This window comes from Ciconia boyciana, chromosome 15, assembly GCF_034638445.1.
Source record: "Ciconia boyciana chromosome 15, ASM3463844v1, whole genome shotgun sequence".
In the NCBI taxonomy this organism is placed as follows: Eukaryota; Metazoa; Chordata; class Aves; order Ciconiiformes; family Ciconiidae; genus Ciconia; species Ciconia boyciana.
In genome coordinates, this window is record NC_132948.1 from 4,736,831 (window position 1) to 4,753,207 (window position 16,377).

General features: G+C 41.4%; 1 protein-coding gene across 4 annotated transcripts in view; it reads right to left on the bottom strand.

Annotated features, from left to right (window-relative positions):
• Window positions 1-16,100, bottom strand: part of SPPL3 (signal peptide peptidase like 3) — a 62,466-nt gene extending 46,366 nt beyond the window's left edge. The window contains exons 1-2 of one of the 4 annotated variants that reach the window (XM_072880540.1): window positions 15,729-16,099; window positions 10,850-10,930 (exon numbers count right to left, since the gene is read on the bottom strand). Coding sequence is in view for 2 of the 4 variants with exons in the window: in XM_072880538.1 (XP_072736639.1) it covers window positions 15,729-15,751 (23 nt within the window). In the remaining 2 variants the exon portion in view is untranslated. Of the gene's footprint in view, window positions 1-10,849; window positions 10,931-15,150; window positions 15,304-15,728 lie in introns of those variants that run through there. The other 3 variants (XM_072880538.1, XM_072880541.1, XM_072880539.1) reach the window with 3 other exon arrangements.
• Window positions 16,101-16,377: the final 277 nt, after the last annotated feature.

The following is a 16,377-nucleotide window of genomic DNA, read 5'->3' on the forward strand; positions in this document are numbered from 1 at the left end:
AACTGCCAGTCATCATTTATTTAGGGAACTTGTGGCCTTCCCAGTTTCAGGCCCTCAGTACTAAACAGAGGGGTCTCTCTGAATGTTTCTCTCCAGTGGAACATAAATCTAGTTCCGGGCACAATGCAGCCTTCAAGATGTTTCTGCTAACCACATCCCTCCATATGCACCAGACAAAATGAGGCTCTTCGAAATATGTGACTCCTCCCTTCTACCTTCACTAGATAGATACCATGAATCAGAAGGTTACATATTTTCATTTGTAAACCATGAGCTACCTAAGCAATAACTGTTGTATAAATTTATAAGACAGATAAACTGTGAGCATAAGTAGGCTCTATTCTTTCCCTGCTCATCTTTCTGTGCAATTCTAACTGTCCTAATTAGCAGCATGAATTATTTGCCATGGTAACAGGGAAACAATCAAAGCACAGAATGATGATTTCCCTGAAAGTTCAAGTGGAAGACACTGGCTAGAGATACACCACCTGAGACATTATTAGCAAAAGACAAACAAAAGTATAAGCATCGCTACCACATCCAAGCCCAGACTATTGCACAAGTGAAAAATTCCTTTACAAGACACAATACAGCTATATGAATGCTATGACGCTCCTCACGGTGACCTATGCGAAATGTAAGCAACTGAGCCTGGAACTGTCCTAGCACATCCGTGACAGCTACCTAACTTAATGTTCAGACAATTGTCACAGGCAAGTTGTAGCAAAATAGTAGTGTCTGTAGCATTTGATTACAGACTTCCAATGCCATAGCATAAGCCATTCAATAGAAATTATTTTCTTTCAAGAAGTTAAACAATTATGAATTCCTAAAACAAATAAAAAAAACAGTCCAAGTGAATGCCCCAAGGTATAGAAGCTCTTCATAAATTAAATAACCTGTATACACAAACTTTAAAATAAACTTAAGTTTAGTGCTTCCAGAGTCAATCATTTTTTCTCCAGAACAGTTTGGAATAGTTGAGTGACACTACAAAAGACAGTTCAAGTTTCTGGCACCTTAAAACAGAGGATGTTCTAGAACAGCAGAAGTATTTCTCTTTATAATTAGCAAATAAACCAAACAATCTGAAGTGTGAGAATAAACAAATAAGCCAGAAAAAGCATCACAGAATTGCCCAGAGCTAACTGTCCATACAGACAAGTTTAATGACTAGTTACATGGAATTTCTTTTTAAGGAGAGTCCTTTAACAGTTAATATTGTATTTTTTTTGCTAATACTAATGATCTGTAACACTGCTTGCATTTTCTAAGAGACAAGCACTTTACAGTAACGAGTCCGAGAAGTGAGAGAAATATTTTCAACTCCAGCATATGCAATGCAAAGCTGCTATTTAGCCAAAATGCCAGACTAATGGCTACATCCCAGACTGAACAGAAGACCTAGATCAGGAGCACATACCAGCTCCTAACTCCCATTTTGACTATAGAGATGGAATATGTCTTAGTGTGAAAGTTACACTTGGTAGAGAATACAATGGCTTGTTAATAAGCAAAGTAGGTAACTGATTACCTTGCCATTAAACTCCGCTGAGATCACAGACTTCCAATTCTCTCTTAATGTCATGAAAGCAACACTACGGATCTTAAAACCGACCAACACAGTTACATAAAGGGTTTATCACCCACTCTCTTCATATTTTCTACTTAGAGTTTTTATAACGTTCCAGTGGGGAAAGCATAGCTTGGCTAGGCAGCAAGCAGGTTTTGTAGCTGATCTAAAACAGAGCAAGACCTTAAGAGGAATTAGGAACCACACCACTAATCACATCGCAGCAGAAATACGTTTCTTGAACCTCACCTGACACACCTTTACATTCATGTGATCATTCTTCTTGGGGAGAGAGGGCCCCAACTTGACAAAGGTTAGTCACTTTCCTAATTGCAAAATGAAAAGCAAGTTCTGGTACGTCTCTGGTATATTTATACCATAATAAAAAGATTGGATAAAATGCCTTTTGTTATGAAAATTGCACAGAGTTGTGCAGGACTTTTATTACCATTTGGCCTTATGTTCCCCATTTGCCACGTATCAGAAATGGGGGGAGGTGTATATTTAAGTTTAGTAACACAATAATTTTTTTAAAAATAAAAAGGAAAAAAAAGAAAAAAAGGGGAAAAAAAAAGCTTAGTTACAAACATGCTAAAAATTTAACTGAGGACCCCCCATCATCAAGAAAAAGTCCACTTAGCACTGATTTCTAAAAAAACATCTCGACATATTACATACCCAAGATGCTTTTAGTTACAAAACATCTACTACTCAAAGCAAACTTTGTTTCCAAAGTAAGAGCACTATGAAATTCTATTACTTGGGCATTTTGCGGAGTCACTGTCCTCTGGTGTCCACAACATTAAGAAAATCTAAATACTTGCTTAATTTTACAGTGTTGAATAGCTTGCATGAAAAAAATGTGGGACATCACTCCCCTGATAAGGCACCATACTTTCTAAGAATCATGAATTCACGTCATTCCTACAACTATTTCTAAATTATTTCCTTTGTTCCTCTCTCTTGCACAAATTGCCAGCAAAAGAATTAATAAGCTAGAGAAATGGAGGATAACTTGGATCTCTTCAGACGACTGGGGACGTTATTCAGTGTCCAGAGGGGTCAGGAGATTCTGTTATCTTACTTCAACAAACAGGTCTAAATTTTGAAAGATTATGGCACTGCAGGCTTTCCAAATTAGTCATATAGATCCTATTAATGAATTGCAGTGGAGTTCTGGAACCCTGTTCATCCAAAACTATCCAATTCCTATGCAGTACCAAGATACAGGATATTCAACAGCAAGTTTCCTAATAGCATGGAAAAATTCCATTACAAAAAAACTTCCAATAGTTAAACTATAAACGGTAAATTCAATGCTACTATTAGTCACAAGGGATAACAAATTTTCACACTTTACCACAGTGAAAGGAAACTATATTAGTGTTTCCCAGAACTGAAGCAGTAAGTTACCTGAACAAGGGTCCAGACAATTGAGTCTTTAACATAAGAAAATGCAGCCTGTCTTCTAGTAATTGCAATTCAGCCTCATCCCAGACACTGTCAGTCATCCAAGTCCAGACATGGCATTCTTCCAAATAAGCTTGTTCAAGAAAAATACATATAACTAACAGCTCAGCTTCACCTTCCTCCTCTTACAGCGGTATTATCAGAGTATTCAGTATCCTCTGAAGATCCAGGGCTAAATTCATCTAATGTGCAACTGAGACAATGCACATCATCCTGGCCATATTTACCAACATTCAATCATATGCAGAATATTATGGTTCTCATGGTGTCAGCAAGCAATTAAAAAAGGGCAATGACAAAAGAAAACAGATTAATTATGCGTCAGAAAGAGAGGACTCTCGGGATACGCAGGGAAATTTCTGTACATCTTGTTGGCCTACAATATTCTGCAAGAGAAATCCCAGCACGAAGGGCAGAGCCCCACACCAACACCGCTGTGCTGAGACTGCCCTTCAGCCCATGCAGGCAAGTGCAGATTTTGCATGGCCATTGCGGTCAGACGCCTGCCAAGGTGTCTCAATTCTGTGAACTGAAGTGACTGCTCAGTTTGCTACACCAAGAGATAACCAGGCAGCCCTCAGCTGAAAAGCACAAATAATCCAGCACTAGAGATGGGGCAAGCTGCATTGCCCCCGAGGACCTAATAACCAACTTCACCTTGTAAATCTTATTGTAAAGCACTGTAAGATAAATATGTAATCATTTTGGCAGCTTTGCTTGGACAGGAAACAACACACGGAGCAGAAAGAACACCTAAATATTTAAGACAATAAATCTTAACAAATCTGTAATCTGGCTTCTTATGGGATGCAGAGTCGGGTAACTGACTAAAACAAAAAAGTTCAAACCAGAGTAAGAGAAGTATCTCCACCTGAAGCAATACAGAGAAGAACACACAGAAAAAGTACAGCAGGTTTCCTAACAAGCACACAAAGGAATACCACTACGCAATGCTCTACTTGATCTCATCCAGGAGCCAAAACCAGAAGATGAAGTTGGTCCTCTTCTCCGTGTAAAGCTTCACTCAAGACACATACATTATACTGGAGAGTCTACCTTGAGTGGCCTAACTCGCTCTCAAAATATTACCTAAAAACATTCTGTGCATATATCTGTTTAACTTATTTTCCTCGTGACCAGCTCCATCCTTTATCATCAGGCTCTCACTCTAGCCCTGCTCCTCATCTTGCGTGGGCATCCCAAGGTTGTAATCAAAGCTTCACTCCAGGAGAGCAAACTGCCCCAGACGACTGTAAAGTCTGTGCCCAGTTCTGGACTTTGTAACTGCCAACACATCTAGATCCAGCAGTACAGATATTCTACTGCTAACCTTGTTCTAACTGTCTGGAGTATAATACTCACTGGAGTCAAGGCCTAGTAAAAGAGGTGTTTATTCGTATTCATACGGTTTCTTTCTGCAAATGATAGAGCTGATCAAGCAGAGCAGAACTCTGATGGCAGAACACGCTGCAAATCACACCTCCTTGGTAAGTTGCTGCCTCCTCGTAAAGGAAATGCAACAATTGAAGCTTCACAGTGGTTCAGAGACCGAGAAAGTGCAAGGATACTTGTACTAGAACCGTACAACTGGTTTATCTGTGAGATACAGGTGTTTTGGTAACAAGCGCTACAGAAAAGCTTAACATGTACATATGCAGGCACTACAGGGAAGAATTAATTAAATCCTAAAACAGGTCCCAGGAACATACCCTAGCAGAGACCCCAGGATCTCTATCTTTTCCAACAACTAAGTATCATCACTTTATAGTTTGCATAGATTCAAAAATGCAGCTGGACACACTGATGGAATAACAGTCATCTAAGGCCTAACGTACAAAGACACTATGAAGTCCTCTCAGATTTGGAGGATATCAATCTGAATGCTGCACTGCTTCCTGGACAAAACGCCTCTTTCCATCCCAGTACAAAAAATATTTTTTCTCATTTCTAGGTTTAACTTCCACAGCGATTCCCATACGTAAGTTACAAATATGCAAAATATCTTGATTCTCTCTAATTTTTAAGATATCAAAATGTAGTAGGCTCTCTAATCAGAAAAAAGGTTGTTTTTATCACTAATGTCAGAAAAGAGGATGTTATCTCATCTATATCGACTTTACTGTTGACTTAAAAAACCTAAACAAAACCACACCTCATACCTTTGACGGGCCACTATTTTATTGATTATGTGCTTGGAAATCCAAACTCTCTTTAGCAATGTATTCAAAAGTCAGATCAAAAAATAAAACTAACGACTAACAGTTTAATCAAAGCATTTAACAACCAGGCCTTACAAACAACAAGCCAAAACCAAAGTCAAATTGATCAATGTGACCTTGTCATACAGAAAGAGCAGCTCTGAGTGCTACTTATGAGTTGACTTACCCGCCCAGTACAGCATTATGATATATACTTTATCATTATATGCCTGGGTAGAATTAAACACTATTTTTAACTAATGAGTTAACACCATTAGCACCAAACTATGAATCTTCAGTGCCAATGTTGAAAGTACATTCCTGTATGAGCCAAAGCTATAGAGTAGCCAGTCTGCCTCGCCAGAGTAAAGCAGCTTTCATCGTGCCGGGTCTGTATCAAGACAAAATAATGTTGTCAGATGATGGCTGGTGAGATTCTGAAGCAAACATGACTATTCACAACTGCACAAAGTGAAGAGAGGGGATTCCGCTAGCTTGAAAATACAAAATACAGCCCATCAAAACAGGCACCCTTGTTTTTGCCATCTCCAATTAAGAGAGAGGCAAACTCAAAAAAAGGTCTTGACAGTAACAAAGGTGGCCACTTTACAGATAAACACGCTGCGTACATGAGAGACATTGCCTTGTGATAGACTGGCCAGGGCCTGATCTGTGCCCTACAACCTGAGTGCAAGAGAAGCACAGTACATTAATACACTTGAGTGTCAGGCTTAAGGTAGCAGTTTCAGTTCCAGGAGCAAAAAACAGGCAGCAGCAGAACAGATGGAGGCTGTTTTCAACAAATTCTAGCCCAAATATCTAAAAACCTTTGTTTGTGGCAACAACAAAAAGTAGCAACATTCTTTAGAGAGGGTGCTTTGGGATTCTTATTGAACTTCTTCCAGTAAAGCACCCTGCAGAGAAGTTTTTCTGGTTTATGGCAGACTTTTTTCACCTTTTGATTTAGCTTTAAGGTAGCTCTTTTTTATGTTCCATCTGCAAAAACATAAAAAAATAAAGAGAAAGATAACTACCTGGAAAACTAACATTGGGGTTCTTGTAAGACACATAAGTATGATAAAGAGGTTCTTTCTGTTCTGTATCATCTCTAACTGCTTACAGCTGCATCTGCTTTAGAAGTAGTCAAGTTAGCAGAAAATAAAAAGTCCACCTCTTCACTACTTAGCTTTAAAGTTTCCTTTTTCGAGAGAAAAAAAAGTGCTCTTTAAACTATTTTCAACATAAAGCTTAATTAGATTCTACTCTTCATCTTCAAAACCCTACAGAGATCATAATATTCCCCATGAGAGCTTTTAGCCCTTCGTGATATCTTCTCAGAGCAGCTATTCAAGTGAAGGTATAGGATCAGCCACCTCAAGAAGAGTTCACAGAGCAGATAATCTTTCCTCCAGCAAACAGACCATCAATCTGAACTTCTAAAAAGGACCAGAATGACCTCGTGCCATCAAGCCTAGAAACAAGACACAGACGTACCTCATCTCACCAGTCTACAGAAATCCATATAATTCAGCTGTTTGCTCCATCTGCCACCTGCTATTTCACCAACCTCACCTTTAGCTAACAGTCACCTGGAAAATAGACTTCCCATTGACTAAATAAGTCAAAGCTTTGTCAAACCTATTTTATCTTGCCAAATGGGTCTGACACAGATTATGGTGAGATACATCACAACTGTAGCCTTGAAAGTGGTAAACTTATACTAGTAAAAATAGTCCTTTGTATAACAACATACCATTCAGCTTTGGTCTCATACATCCAACATATCTGTACCTACAGCTGGTTGATCCTAATTACAAAGATTATTCAGAATTCGTTGTTGAATTTCTACCCACTACAAAAGTTTCCAAATAAATTTAAACCAAGTTTTAAATTGGAGCTAGCTATCCAACAGAAGAAGGGATGGCAGATTGCTAAGTGCACAGACACCAGAACTAACAGGCATAACTCAGCTGCAGTGTTCATCTCTGTCCTGCTAATCACACTACCACAGAGCTCAAACATTTTGTAATGCTAGTTCTTGCCCAAGCTACATTATCTCAAGTGGAGTAAATGGAACTTATTAATCCAAGTAACTACTGAAATTAAAATAAATCCTGAGGATATATGCTTGCTACTAGCTTAACCTGTGTGGAGAACCCCCCTGCAAAACTATCTGTGCATCACTGCTGTAGAGACAGGTGCACCAAATTTACATGCTGAGACCACTTGATTTTTTGTACCACCTGAAACTAGGCTGCACCATGAATCCATCTGTACAGTGCTTTTGCTATTCTAGCATGAAGTTGGTATTTGTGGTACTACTGGCATAATAAAATGGGGTAAGCAAAGAGTTTCCAAACTTCTGTGATTCAGTGGAACACTATCAACCCTTAACATTTCTGTTGATCTCCGTAAACTTCTGCCAAACTTTTAAAGCTATTTAAAATAACGTATCGCTGCAAATTTATCTTCTGGATAGTTATTAGATGAACAAAGGACTGTTTAAGGATAACTCTGTCCAAAAACAGCAGAGTCCATAGGAATGAAGAAGTAAATTTGGGCTTTCAAGACAGAAAGTGGCAAGCAGAAAAGCACCGACCAGGTAGAACTACCTGATAACAGCAGAGGACTGGTGTTAAAAAACAGTAGTTCACACTGCACAGCACATTTTTGTTTTCTTTTAGCAGCTGGACTGAAGAATAATCTAGATTCAAGCCTATTCCTGCAGGTAAGCTTGCCAACTCATGCCTAAAGTTAAAGATTGTGTGTGTGAACAGAGGGTGGAACCCCCTGGGTCTCCTCCTGCTTCCCCCACACTACCTCTGTCGTGGAGACGCCTGCAGAAATGCGACTAAGGTGTAGAAATGGAAGAGAATCATTTCAGTCTTCAGCTTCATACCCTGCTGCATGGGAAAAAACTTTCTTGGGTCAAAAGCCTATGAACTAGCTACAGGAAGTAAAGGAAGAACATCCAAACCTGACAGACACAGAAGAAAATACTGTTTTCAGAAGGAAGAAGGAGAGAAGAAATGAGAGTCAAACACTATCATTTTCCTTTCAGATTCCACTGGTTAGGGAAAATGCTACCATATATAAACTGTAAGATATGATTATATCTCTCCAACTTCTACATGGGCAACTTCAGTAATAAGGGAGGCATCTTAAGCACAAGATTGTGCAACAGAGAATAATTTTCTCAGTGCATTCTCCTTTACTTCAGGACATCGGCTGTAATGATTTTAAAGAACCTCTGTTCTGACATTCTAAAAAAAATACGTCACTCCATCCTTAAACCCTGTCCCCACACAAGCGAAGTATAAGGCTAGTCTCATTTAATATATTTATTATTTTGAATACTTGTTGTCATAGGATATTTAAAATGTTCTGGTTTAATTGATTAGTTATCAGTTACAGCATATCTTTCTAAAAAGCCAGCAGAACATTCTTACTTTCTGACACCCCTGTCTATACCATGCCACTTAAAGTGACATACAGATACAGAGGCTATCCAAGGGAATTTGGGACCTGGGGCTTAGACCTGGCCCTAAAAAGAAATACTCAACAGAATCTAATAATGAAGACGACAGTACAACAGCTACACAATTAATCAGTTCCAGGATAATCTCATCATAGTGGTTCTGGTGGACAGAGAGACTCTTAACGTATCATGAGAGCTGAGTTTCTGTAGGGATGGCGCATGAGAGGAGAACCCTGGTCTGGCAGATCAGAATATTTCAAGCACAGACACCACTTGTAAAAGATGTAGGAGAAAAGATCATCAACATTAGCATCCTTGGAAGAATTAAAGAGGGAGAAAGGGGATCAGGAAGTGTTGCCATGACACATACACTCCATTAATCTTATTAAATCATCACCTTTCAAAGTCAGTTTGATTGCCTGGATTCAGTTCAGCTAGCACACTAGCTTGTGTTTCACTCCACTTCACTCAGCCCACATAATTGGCTAAATCGTTCCAAATTTTAACCTTAATCAGTTACACTAAAGCAATGTAGCACCAAAAAGAAGATGTGCACAATGATTTTTTTCTACCAATTTCAGCCTTGGTTCTTCCTGGAAACTTTACTCAGATGACACCAGAATTAAATTAGACTGTTTGACTAAATGCCTTGTGTCAATTATTTGCTTTTAGAGTATATTATGATGCTTAGAGTCATCATTAAATGTCAAAGGGCAATAAAGATGGTGGCACTTACGCCAGAGATGTTGATACATCACATTACCGAAATAATGAAATAAAATAGCTGAGATACTAAAAAAGACCAGAATCCATTTTGCTCTTCTTCCAAATTTTAGCAAATCAAAATCACTGCACCTTAAAAAGCACGACACATATTTCAAAGTACTTCTTGTAGGAAGGGTTCATAAGTACACATTTTTTGACATTGTGTTTCAGTGACAAACGATTAATGACAGGGATTTCAGCACCTGAATCTAGTACTTAAAACTGTGGTATTCACCAAAACACACCTAAATCTCAGAAGAACTTAATATCCTCAATTAATTTGGCCTGTCTGGTGGTCCCCACACAATTCCTCAAATTCCAACAGCATCAGGTTGCTTAACTCATACCAAAATTCCAAAGTCCACAAAATAAGCCATCACTTTATTGGATCACATCCTTCAATAAAAGAAAGAGATGCTCTCAGATTCATCAAACCCAACACAAAACACAAGAAAAGGTAGTGGTAATCGTAGACCCACGTACTTAGCAGCTCACTTACCTATGACACAGGAAATCATATTCAGGTTTTCTTCTGTTTGTGGGAATTCAAACTTTCATCTCTAGAAAAGCATCCTGAACTACCCCCATAGACTACAGCCCCTTCAGTCTTCCAAACTACATTTTTATCAAGGCAGGAAGTGGAACCCACGTCCCAGCCAACCCCAAATTAGTATTTTGATCATTAAGGCAGAAAGGCATGCCTGCTCACTGGTCCAGCAAATATTTACAGCGTTCTGTATGAAGTGAAACAGATTTAAAAGGACACACAAAGCTCAACTGGTGATTGGTGATGAGAGCACTCCCCTGGAGGGTGAGAGAGGCAAGGCCAGAAACCCCCGGGGACAGAACTGCTCTCCTATATCCTGGACAAGTTCTTTAATCACTGGGTAAAAAGCAAGGAACCACTGACTTCCGCTGCCACAATATCCTGAACAGGCTAAAGGCAGAACTCATATAAATCTTAATTAAAATAGGTACTGCACACCAGCACCAAGAAAACATTGATTTATGTTCTTCACCTTTAGATTTTTCTTAAAGAATTATTAATATATTAGTAAATACAGCCTTCGCATTGAAGCGGGAAAATTTTTTCCCTTTGCTCATCAGAGTCATTATATATATGTACATTCAAGTAACTGTAAACTTCAACTACTCCCATGCTCTTTGCCTTATTTGTGTTTCAGTCCAGTGCTGTAGACAAGAGTCCCTGCCTACCTGACATACAGTCTGACATAGCAAAAGCTAGAGGGAGGATAACAAACAAGTGAAGTGAGGCTGGTACTGGAAGACAAACATATTAATTATAAATCTGATATTCTCAAATTTACTGAGGTTTAAGTCACTTTTCTGATGGCAGATACTCACACACATTCCTACAATGACATCCTTGTCCTCAGGCAGCTTCTAACAATCGTTAAAATGGAATGTGGCCGGTAATTTCAGTTCCTGAAAAATGTAAGATTAAAGGCCAAACTCTACATTTGTATGCCAAGCTTTCACAAAAGATTTTAGACAGTACACACAACAGAATTTTATCTATATGTTTTGCAATCTGTCACCTAAAAAGTGCAATACTTTAAAAATTCAGGTAAATGATTTGTTTTGTTTCTGTTGTAAACTGCCTCCCATCCCCAAAACACCTTAATCAGTCAGTTAAGGTCTCTCAACCTAAACTGAGCAAAAGCAAGTAAAAAATCTTGAATGCAGAAAATAATTTTACTAGTACTTGACAAGTTCTGTCAACAAGCTGTAGCTTCTCTTACTCCCTGCCCTCCCACATACACATCTCATCCAGCCAACTAAGACTTAAAAGCACTACCTCACTCTTCTGGAAGAGACTGTATTTTAGTTCATGGCAGGAGCATGTTAAATGCTTAAATGCAATGAAACCAAGTTCTCAGACCTCTGAATCTAGAAAGACTTTTAACACCAACTGATTTGAATTCTCCCAGGAGCAAAGACGGCATTGTACATTTACACTTATTCCAGAACTCAGTAGCTTTATTGATTGCTCTGACACATCATTACACTTAATTTGCACACCCTTTGCATTACATAGAGAAGTTTCTAAATATATCACCATTTCACTCATCAAACATTTGATGAGTAATACAAGAATCATGCCACTGATTAAAACATTTAAGAGGGAGTTCAGTTGTTCTTAAGATTAGTGACTCAATACAGCGGCTTCTTTTTTTGTTCTTAGCTTACTCTCCCAGTCTGTCTCCTAATCATCACCCTGACAGGACACGCACGCACTGCAATCCGTATTACTCTTATACAACGCTCTGGGAAAGGAAAAATTAAAAATATATTTGGCTTTGGTGTAGAAATGTCCTTCTCCTTCTGTCTTCGCATATGAAGGAAGCTGTGAAAATCTTTTGTGCATTCAAAGGGCAAAAAAAGAACAAAGCAATCTCTATTGCCAGACTGGGCAACAGTAAAAAGGGAGGGGGTGTTACATCAGGCCTTGAAAAACACTGAACACCTACTAACTGAAGATAAACAACATGTGCGTGCTGCTGTGCCCTCTAAATAGGATCCAGTGCAAAAATCTCACCACAAGGTGCTAGAAATTAAGGAAAGACCAAGTATTTCACAAAGTCATGATCTAGGTCCTGCTGCTTCCGTATTCATCTGTTGTAATACTTCCAACAGCTTGGTGCCTGAAGATAAAATCCTTGGCATTTACTAACGTCTTACTCACACACATACACATTGGTGATGGGCAAATAGCTCTTCCCATATTTATTCCCTCCTCTGTGTAGCAGGAACGTTTGTCACTACCCAGTCCCATTTCCCTGCTGGAGTACAGACAGGAAGCAAAGGGAAAATGGGTATTCCACAATCTCTTTCCTCTCCCAATCCATTCCACTTGCAGGAAATTAATTTCAGCTCTCATTTAATCTAGAAAATTATGAGCAACCTTGTGATGCAGCAGTCACGTTCCTCTGTGGCTTGCAGATTTACTGATATACTAACGAGAGTATAATACATAGCTCTCATAACTTCCTTCTCTTATTGCAGGTACTTGACAAAGAAAGTTTCTCTACTCACTACTGACAAGCATTTTATTCAAACACCCTTTTTTAAAAAAGTGCATATCCTTTGAAAGAGTATTTCCATCTGCACTTATCCCACATTTCATATTAAAATTAGTTTTTCCAGGATGACAGTATTCAGTTTCACCAGAAAAATTCTCAGTAGATCCTCCTTTCAGGGATAACACACATATCCGAAATACTGGGTCAGCAAGACTATTCAAGACATTAAAAAAGACCTAAATAAAAGTACAGATGGTTAAAGGTGTGGGCATTACTGAAGGAAAAAAAAGGGGAAGAGGTTGTTGCAATAAATAACTCACAAGAATAGTGACAAAAGACAACGTATGTATTTAAAATTATGAAAGGGGTGGGGAAAGAGCATAAGTACTGCCTTCTTATAATATCTTAATAAAAGAAAGCAATTGCAATCAATTTCATTTGGTAATTAAAAGAAAAATAGAAACCCACCTTAAAATCTCAGATTTATATTTTCAAAACAATAAATATAGCAAAATGAGAATTAGTTCTCATCTCTTCAAAATAACATCATTAACAGAGACGTCAATCACTGAAAAAAAGCCCTATTTTGCCTAAGTGTTTGACAATGCTAATGTCCAGTGATCATAGCTTGCAAATACATTTTTTACAAGGTATTTCTAACATATCTGAGACAATTAAAAAATAAATCAAACCCCAAATAAACCTTTATCATATCTATGAAGCTACAGTGATTCTATGATGCATGTTGATAGTTATGCACAAAAAGAGGCATAATCCAGCCTTATGCTCCTGGACAAATGGGAAGCACTACTGAGGCCAGGAACCAATTTACATCTGTACAAAGACAGGTTCGTGAAAGGATTTTTCTTAATGTCAAATTATGTATTTTCAGATGTCAAATAAGGTATCTGCACAGCAGCTATACACTATACCGAGGAACAGGGAAAGCTCTTGTTCTGAGAAAGCCTTTGCAAGACAGAAAAAGGACCGGGTCCGGCAAACAGACAGGATGCAATCTGCCAACTTCAAAACTGTACAGCAGCACTAATTACTGGACACAATTCTGTACGATTCTTTCATAGAAGTGCCGGTTTCCTCAGTTGACAGCATGTGCATTTTTCCTAAAAGCACTAAAGGACTAGCCAATTTTATGCTGAGCTGCATTACCATAACTAAAAATAAACAAACGCAAGATTGTTGCTAGAAATGTAAGTAATTAAACATGCATCCACAGAGAAGAGTGCACAAGTTACAGAACAGGACTCCGTAGTCTGAAACTGGATTTTTGCTCTTCCCATAGCTCCCAGACAATGCTGATCACAGGTCAAAATGCAAAGTGACAGAAACCTCAAAAACATGAGGACACGTTAGTGAATATAGACACAAAATTACAGTGTTTTGAGATGTAAGCCTCATATCCTTGTTCTGTTACAACCTCAATACTGTAAGAAAGAACTACCATTCTTGTGATCCACCTAGCAAGCAGTGAAGAACAACTCAAATCCCAACTTCACTCCTAAAATACGCAACCTAAAGAAGAGTTAATCCTCCTCCCAGCCTCTGTTAAAAACCTTCCCTTTAGAACACTACTATGGCAAAGACACTCATTCAAAAAAGCAAGGGAGTTAAAGATCAAAATAAGGTACAATTGACATTTTGTTTCATTTAGTTTTTTAAAGAAAGCTGACAAATAGAGTAGAGTAGTTTACGAATTTATAATTTCATTCTGCAATTAAAATACACTAAGACAATAGTTCACTAGACACATCTAATTGAACTACATTAAACTGCCTAAATCTGTACCAATATTCACTGACTGTAACAATATGTAGTTAATCCTTTAAGTCAAAGAAGTTGTCTTTTTGCTCTTGTTTTAAAGCAGAGCAGACCACTGCCTGAACTGAGCTCATGAAACAAAATAAGAACATCTAAAAAGCAAAAGACCAATACGTATATTGGTTCTTGACAGAGAAGGGACAGAAGATGGGAGAAGGGACTGATAAAAGTCTCAACATGTGGCAGAACAGAAATCCCCACTGGGTTCCAAGTTTTGAAGAAGTAACAGGAAAGATTTCCAGAACCATTCAGGATAGGAATATTCCTTGCATGTTCAATCCCTTCCCCACATTCAACACACACCAAGGTCAAAAGCTGAGATTTAACTCCTTTTTTAATAAGGATGTCATAACTTTTTTTCAAAAAAATCTAAGAAACAACTCTGGATGATATCACTGGAATGGATTTAAAATGCAGTAAGAGTATCACAATTAATTGCTGCAGTGGCCAGGTCAACAGAGCTGATGCACAGGTAAATTATTTGAGATATTTTGGTTGTGATCCGTAACAATACAAAAAACCCCAGAATTATACAAAGAAACCAAACTCTGTCTCTTTGATCCACTGCCAGCTAGGCCCGAGACAGTGTCAGGACACAGAAAAAAATGCCCTCTACTTTCATTTGCTATACTTCATGTCTTCCCACAGGAACTTGTCTCTTCCTTCTCATTCTATTTCCTGTATACAGAACAAGCCTATTGTCACCAGGTGAAAACACACACACTCGCCACTGCCTTACCAACCAGCCTATACTAACATAAATCTCCCTTTAGGCAGAGAGATTACCTGCAGCCTCACAAACGTGAAAGCAGGAACCGTCCCTGCTCCAGGCCCAGAGGATCGCCGTGTACCAGCTCTAGCCATGCAGAGATACGGCTCACCTAAGGAGACCTCCGGGACAGAGAAGGATGACAGCCACACTAATGCTCACAGCGATCCTCTCCCACTCCCCGGCTGTCAGCGGGGGGGATCCTCACAGCCCAGCCACCCCATCCCCTCGCTCGCACGACGTCCCTCCTCCCTTCCCCCTAATCCCTCCTACTCAGCCGCACTTAAACCTCAGGCCACAGCCCCTCCGCCGGCAGCTCCCTTTATGCCCCAGCCCCCACCGCAGCCCGCAACCGGCAGTCCCGCGGTAGAGGCGCGGCGCGGCGCCGGCTCCCCGCACACCCCCCACGCCTGCGCCCCCCTCCCCGCTGGGGACCCCGTCCTCGCGGCGGGGAGCCGCTCGTCCCCGGGCCAGCCGGAAGGAGGCCGGGCCGGAACACCCCCTGCGGCCGGCCCGGCCCGGCCTTCGCCGGGGCCGCTCCCCCCCTCCCCCGCGGCCCGCAGCGCCGGCGCCCGGCCTCAGCCCCGCGGCTCACCAGGAGTAGGTCTGCTCCGCCATGGCTGCGGCTGGGCGGCCGGCCGGCTGGGCTGTGCGGGGCGGCCAGGCCCCGGGCTCCTCCTCCGCCTCCGCCTCCTCCTCCGCCTCGCAGGCTCCGGGGCTCAGTGGCGGCCCCGCTGCGGCTCCCGGCCCAACATGGCGGCGGCTGTGAGGAGGGAGGGGAGCGAAGGGGGGGTCCCCGCCCGGGCGGGGAGTGGATGGCGGAGAGGGCGATGGTGGTGGCGGGGAGGGCGGAGGCTCAGCAGCCGCGACACAGGGCCGCGCTGGGGCGCCGCCGGCGGCTGGGCCTCATGGCCGGCGAGGCGGCGGCGGCGGCGGCGAGGGGCGGGGCGGGGGCGGGGAGGCGGCGGGCACCGGGCGGCCAGGCCAGGCCGCGCCGCGTCCCCGCGCTCGCGCACGGCGGGGGCGGGGCCGGGCGGCGCGCGGGGTCACGTGCCCACAACACGCTCACGTGCCGCCGGCGCCGGCCGCGCGCAGGCGCTGTGGGCGAGGGAGGCGGCGGCGGCTGCGGGGTGCTGGTTGTCGGGCCCGGCCGCGCCGCTCCTCAGCCCCAGCCCCAGCCCCGCGGGCGGGCTCCCTGCGGCCACTCCGCGCCGGGAGCCCCGCTGCTCCCCGCGGTGCGCTGT